At 46.8% G+C, this 7,411-nt stretch overlaps 1 protein-coding gene across 1 annotated transcript; it reads right to left on the minus strand.

Annotated features, from left to right (window-relative positions):
• Window positions 1–4,286: 4,286 nt before the first annotated feature.
• On the minus strand, window positions 4,287–7,027 carry FZD1 (frizzled class receptor 1). The gene has a single exon (XM_090287256.1). It carries the CDS (start codon window positions 6,527–6,529, stop codon window positions 4,586–4,588), a length of 1,944 nt encoding a protein of 647 aa, XP_090143382.1. The 5' UTR covers window positions 6,530–7,027; the 3' UTR covers window positions 4,287–4,585.
• Between the last annotated feature and the right edge of the window lie 384 nt (window positions 7,028–7,411).

Consider the following 7,411-nt stretch of genomic DNA (forward strand, 5'->3'; position numbering starts at 1 on the left):
AAGGAACTATTAATATATTTAAACAGACACTTGATTCTGTATTGGAATAGACATGTGTTACCACAAGTTATGATAAAACTTTATAAAATTAGTCTAGAGTCTATCTGTCTTTTAATCTCCAGTTTTCAAATAAGCTTGTCACTATAATTGTTATGGTATAACATATCCATTATCAAAAGGTATGACCAAAGTGAACAGAAGTATTTAAGCCCAAAATGTTTAAGGGGATTCTGAGTCATGATTGAAGCTCAAGTACTGTTTCTCAAATTCTATTGGTATCTGCCAACATTTCAAAATATAGATGTAAATCTTAGCAGTCATCAAAATAAACTGTCCCTTGTTTGGCACTTCCCTTGTAAGGCCCCCATTTCAAATGTAAGGGCCTTAAGATAGAAAGCTTTGAATATCAGTTAGTATTGCAATTTCTTTTTAGTAATGTAATTGTAGAGTTCTTATATATAATCCACATCTTATTTTGGGCTCCTATAGGTTAATCCTGCAAGATTTTGAAATGAGTGTATTCTGTGAAGTATTTAATAACTATATGACTAGTGTCCACTTCAAGATACAGATAATGACTACATCTTGATTCTTATCTCTCAGGGCCCAGTAACACAGAATATTATAATCAGAAATGTATCAGAGATACCCAGTGTCATACAACTGGTTTCAATTAACTGCATGTATGTTACATAAAATGTGGCCTACAGCCAATAGATGGATTAGAAAGCAATAAAAGCTGGAGTAGCTGAAGTTGAACCCAAATACACACTAAAAATATGGCATCTTTAAAAAAAAAACCAAAGTATACCAAGAATGAAACATGATATCAGGGAAAGTGATTGGAAGCCATCCAGGTCCTGAAATGGTTTGTAATTTAGGCCATTTTTTCTCTTAATTGGCCACCAACTCTTCACTGTGGCCTCTTTTCCTAGTTAAATGCTGGACGTCAGAAATGATGCAACCATAGCAGAAGGCTTTAGTGCTTACCAGAGACAAACAGACCAGGTCTGTAAACTCAGGCTGACAAGTGACTATCCCAGACAAACTGAAAAGTCTGGTCCAGCAGTTTTACTACATTTGACACTGCCTGGCTTTAAAATAAAAAAATATGACTTTCTGCCCCTACAAAGTTTAAGTTTAAAATGGCTTTTTTTTTTTTTTGAAAGAGCATCGGAAGATTTTGATACTATGTATAAAAGCTGAATCAAGCACACTGTGATGGAGAAAATTGATTCCCATTGATAGCTGGTTTAAAGAAATAAACTAAGCAAACCAAATTATCTGAAAATAGGTTTATCATGGAAACAGCATGTTAATGGAACCATATTCCCAGTAGCTTTACAATTTTCCAGGAAAGTCTTATTTTGTCACCAGTATTTAAAGAAACAAAATAATACACTGGCTTTCTATATTCTACATAATTTAAAATTAGTTGTTTTCTAAACACAAAGCCTGGTGTTGACTTAAATATGACGTTTAAAGGTATTTAAATCCAGCATTATAAAACCTTTCTGCACCAAATTTATAGTTACATCACTTTAAGGACACCTACAATAAGAATGCTTTATATTTATTTTTTGGATAGAGAGAATAATCTTACATTCCCCCACACCCCCAGAAATTATCTGATTGAATTATCTTGAAAGGAGACATGTTTTAATTTGGTCTATGAACTGCTGTTTTGTATGTCTATATGATAAAACCTTCTCATATATCTACTGTATTAGATTAATGTAACAAAGAATAGAACATAAAATAGCATGCTGGTACTTATAACTGAATGCTATATTTTCAATTAGATTTACCTTTTTTATTTGTCTTAAAATAAATAATGATGACTTAAAGAAAATTGCCTTATAACCATGGAAGTAACTCTGTTGTATCAATGGTCTTCATTTTAGCCCATTGTCATTTTATCACAAAGTATTTTTATGGAAAATTTAATAAAGATGTTTTTAGACTGTAAAGAAATAAGAGACTTGTTTTTCTAAGGTATTTGAGGTTCTCCATCTGGCATTTTCCATTTCACATAACCTTATTTCTGTACTGTAAAGTATATAAGTAAACTTTGCATCTCTATTTTATAAAAATTAATATATATATGCTTATGTGTATATGTATATATAGATCTATATATGTGTATACATATACTCTACACTTATACAAATGTATATATACACACACACAAATTCTGACTAAGAGTAGACAAACTAGCTAATGCTTCTGGAAAAGGGTCCTTGAACAATATAAAAATGGAGTCTTCAGAAGCAAACAACAAAACAGTCTTATACACCCAACTGCTGTTTAAAATGCTTATAAACACAGTCGGTTAACTATTTATTTAATACCAATGTATGATTTAGAATATCCAAGATTATAGAAAATTTAAGATAATACTTGATAAAAATTGTGATAAAGGTGATGGTTGATGATTTAAAAATAAACCTCCATATTATAAAAAGTCAAGTAAATTTACCCCTTCAAAGAAAAAAGCTTAAATATTAAAATTAGAGTTCTATTTTTAATACTCTTCTTTGAGTAAAGAAATAATTTTTAAACTTCTATTTTATATTGTTACTGTCATGAATGCATATCTTTTCTAGGGACTTCACAACATCAATCACAATGCAAGCAGGATAATTGCTTGGAAGGATGGGTGTGAAGACTTAAAGACAGGCTTTTTCATTGAATTCCTGAATTTATATACTGTGGGATTGGCCACTGGACACTATAAAATATAAAGATAGTTTGTTGTTTAGACAGTTGCAGAGCTATTATTTTCAGGCACAAAAAACATATAATTTTGTACAAAACTTTTGATTTTTTATTTGCGAAATTAAAAATATGGTATTATATATATATATAAACTTCTATTCCTCTATAAATATAGATGATTTTGTGATAGTGAACAGAATAAATGCATACCAAATTCAAAGACCATTGTCATTTTAGGGTATGACAGACATAGATAAATTTAGGTCCTAAGTACCGGCATTTTAATAAACTCTTAAAGTTTACAATACAATCAGGAGGATTGCTTTTCTCATCTTTTTCACAGAGCACTAAAGTGAATGTTTAAAATGGCTTTGAAAGATTTACATTTGATATGTTTCTGTAAATCCAAAAAGGGGTGCTCAGGATTTAATGCAGCAGACCTGCACATAGTTTGAGCATGCATGCCCATATTTTGTGTATTTCAGGAGCTAATCCCATCAATTATTCCGCCTCCTTTACCTCCTTTACCAGGTTGTTACTAATGATGTGGATTGTTCCTCCCTCAGAATGTGCTGCTGAATAAGAATCATAATAATATGTTGAAAGTACAACTTTAACATTTTAAAGTTTCTATTTTATGTCTAATCATTATTTGACTAAAAAATCAGAAAGTAGCACTGCATTTTGAGGAAGCCCATTACACTGAAATCTCATTCAAGTCTTCATATTTAGCTTATGTTCTGCTGTCTGGTTAAGGAAAGCAAAGATCAACTCCTTGACAAAGCTTATCAGGTGACCTCAGCGTTTCCATTTTACAGAACGCTAAAATCTAAACGCGGACTGGATCAGTCTTAGAGGCAGGTTGCCAGGCATCGGTATACAATTAGAATGAACATTTTATAACCCTCATCTTCAGTCTTTCCCAACCCACACAAAGCTTCGTGCCTCTTCCCAAATCGCAGTACTACATCTTTCCATGACGCTGACCAAACTCATACCAGGTTTTAGACACTAGAGAATCAAATGAGCTCATCCACCAAAAATTAGACTTTAAAAAGTTTGGCACCGCTTATCCCACTCACCCTCTAACCGACTTAGGTGGAAGGAGGGAGTGTCTTGGCGCTGGGGGCCAGTACGGAGGGAGGGAATTTGGGACTGCCGGTAACCGCAAACCACGGCCCTCCTTGAAGCTAGGGGTAAGATTCAGCTTCGGGAAGTCAAAGGGACAAATCTGGCCCCGAACAAGGGCAGACTTGAAAGCTTTCAAGTTCAGGACATTAAGATCTCCAAACTCAAGAAGGAGGGGAAGGGAGGGAGCAGAAAGAGGAGGTGGGGAGTGACCCGGACAGAGCAGTCCCAGACGTACCACCCGCGCGCTGCAGGGAGGGGCGCGCGCGAACCTGCGGAGCACCCGGCGGGTGCGCTCCGGCTTTATCTCGGCACAACTTCGTAAAGGGAAAGAAGGAAAAGCCTCGAATGGTTAAACCGCCCTAAATAATTCAAATTTAAACAAAAAAAGGGGGGGAAAAAAGAAAATAAAGGGAAGGAAAAGAAAACGCATTATCAAGTCATTTAAATACAAATATACTTACAAAAATCTTACATAGGCTATTTACAATAATAAAAGCGTACAGTGCTGGTACCAGCGAGAGAGGTCGGTCCATCCTCCCTCAGGAAATTGGACCCTCGAGTCCGTTTGCCCCAGGGACGGCAGCTTTTGCAGGAGCTATGTTAAAAGAAGCCTGCGAAAGTGTCTACTGAGGAAGCCTGTAGTAGCCAGCCTTGGTCAGAATTCCATGGGGGAAGATTTTGGGGGTGTCTGGGAACCGGTTGAGGGCTGGGAATGGGCTAAGCAAGCCCCCAGGTCTCAGACAGTGGTCTCCCCCTGTTTGCTGTTGGTGAGTCTGGTGTAGAACTTCCTCCAGGAGTTGAGGGTCTTGCCGGACCAGATCCAGAAGCCGGACGTGATGCCCACGATCAGCGTCATAAGATACTTGATCATGAAGACTGTGAAGTCGGGGCTCATGGGCGGGTGAGGCGGGGCCCCTCCACCGGCCTGGAGGTGGGGGCAGGGGATGGCATAGGTCTTGCAGCTCTGGGCCACCCAGCTGCGCTCCCACTGGTCCCGGAAGGCCTGCTCGTAGAAGTAGCAGGCAATGACTATGGTGGCTGGCACCGTGTAAAGCACGCTGAAGACGCCGATGCGCACCATGAGCTTCTCCAGCTTCTCGGTCTTGGTGCCATCGTGCTTCATGATGGTGCGAATGCGGAAGAGCGACACGAAGCCTGCCAGCAGGAAGGACGTGCCGATGAACAGGTACACGAAGAGAGGAGCCAGGACGAAGCCACGCAGCGCGTCCACATTGTTGAGCCCCACGAAGCACACCCCGCTGAGCACGTCACCATCCACTTGGCCCAGCGCCAGGATGGTGATGGTCTTTATGGCCGGCACGGCCCAGGCGGCCAGGTGAAAATACTGAGAGTTTGCCTCGATGGCTTCGTGGCCCCACTTCATGCCGGCCGCCAGGAACCAGGTAAGCGACAGGATCACCCACCAGATGGAGCTGGCCATGCTGAAGAAGTAAAGCATCATGAAGAGGATGGTGCAGCCCTCTTTCTTGGTGCCCTGCGCCACTGTGCGCGCCCCGTCCTCGGAGAACTTGTCGTTACATACCACCCGGTCCTCCAGCAGGAAGCCGGCGATGTAGGCCACGGCCACGGCCGTGTAGCAGCCCGACAGGAAGATGATGGGCCGCTCCGGGTAGCTGAAGCGCCGCATGTCCACCAGGTACGTGAGCACCGTGAAGAGCGTGGAGGCGCAACACAGCACCGACCAGATGCCGATCCAGGTGCGCGAGAAGCGCAGCTCCTCCGGCCCAAAGTACATGAGCCCGTACACCTTGGTCGGCTCACAGGGCGCGCCGCAGTCCTTCTCCCCCAGGAAGTGGTAGTTGAGGTAAGAGGGCACCTTGAGGGCGCGCGGGCATGAGAACTTGCCTCGCTCCGTCGCCCCGGCGCCCCCCGGGAAGCCGCCGCCGCGGTGCCCCCCGCCGCCGTGCTGGGGGTTGCTGGTCCAGAACTCCGGCAGCAGAGAGGGGGTCGGGGTGCCCTTGTCCGACGTGTTCTGGCCCACGCACAGCTCTCCGGCGCCGTGCACCGGGAACTTCTCGCACTTGAGCGTGTCCGGCCACTGGAAGCCGAACTTGTTCATGAGCGCCTCGCAGCCCTGGCGCGCGCGCTCGCAAAGGGAGCGGCAGGGCGGCAGAGCCTGCTCCAGTACGGTGCACACCGGCGCGTACATGGAGCACAGGAAAAACTTGAGTTCGGCCGAGCACTGCACCTTCACCAGCGGGTAGAATTGGTGCACCTCGAGGCCCGCGTCCTCCTGGTTCGTGTGGCCCAGCAGGTTGGGCATAATGGTCTGGTTGTACGCGATGTCCGTGCACAGCGGGATGGAGATGGGCTGGCAGTAGCCATGGTCCGGGATGGAGATGCCCCGCTCGCCGTTGTACTGCTGCCCGCTCTGTTGTTGCTGAGGCGGCGGCGGCGGGGGCTGCTGACCTAGCCCGGGCCCCTGGCCCGCTGCCTGCGCCCGGACCCCAAACAGCAGCGGAGCCTCCAGCAGCCAAAGCAGCAGCAATAGCCAGCGCGCCAAGCGCTGAGAGTCAGCTGGGGGGCGGCGGCGGCGATGGCCAGCGTCCCAACTGCCCTCTGCCACCAGCCCAGCCGGGAGAGCCCCGGCACAAAGTTCCCAGCACCCGCCAGCAGCGGCGGCGGCCCGGGACTTTTTAGGCACCTCCTCCTCAGCCATACTTTCTCGGCTCCTTTCTTTGCGCCGCTCGCCTGGGGCTGGAGGTGGCGCGGCGGGCGGCGGTTCCCCCTGCTGCCGGGGATATCTCCTCCGCGCCGGTGCCCTCCGTCGAGTCCGTTCCGCGCTCGACCCGCTCCTCCGGCTCCCGCTTCGCGTCCCGCAGCCGCCGCTGCCGCGGAAACTTGAGACTCATGAAGCGCGGGCGGCGGGGAGAGCCCGGGTGGCTTGGGCGCGCCGGGGTCGCGTCCCGCCTTCCTGGCCCTCGGCTTGCTGGCTCCCGGCTGGCGGCGCCGCGCTAGTGGCCGCGGCGCGGTAGAGCGCGCAACTCTCGGCAGCCCAGCGGCCTCGGCTCCCCCTTACGCCTCCGCCTCTTTCTCCGCCGCCGCCGCCTGACCATTTGTGTCAATCCCTCAACTCGCTAGCTCTCCTCTCCCTCGCGCGCCCTCGGACCGGTTTCCAGGCGCCCCGCAGTCTGTCTTTCACCAGGAGGGAGGAGCCTTGAAACCGACGCGAAGCAGGAGGCTCAGGGACCGTCGCCCAATCGCGGCTCTGGCTTCCTCGCGCAAAGGGCGCCCGCCGCCTTCTTCCCTGAGCGAAAGTCCGCCGCGGGCGGGAGGAGGAGGCGGGAGGCGGAGGAAGTAGTAGTGGTGGCAGGGGCACAGCTCAGGCACAAAGAGTGGGTTTGCTAGGGAGCGGGACAGGCTTGGTTGCTTTTGCTTTTGAGGAAGAAAGGGAGAATGGTCCCATATGCTGCTGGACATAATGACTAGCAGTCGGCAGACCGCGGGACTCAGCTTTTCTTTCCTTTTATCCATTTTCATGTTTAAAAATCCTGCTCTTAACGCTGGTTACGCAGGGCAGACTGAGCGAAGCGATCAGATG

This window comes from Furipterus horrens, unplaced genomic scaffold, assembly GCF_987537825.1.
Source record: "Furipterus horrens unplaced genomic scaffold, mFurHor1.1.pri manual_scaffold_9, whole genome shotgun sequence".
Lineage (NCBI taxonomy): Eukaryota > Metazoa > Chordata > Mammalia > Chiroptera > Furipteridae > Furipterus > Furipterus horrens.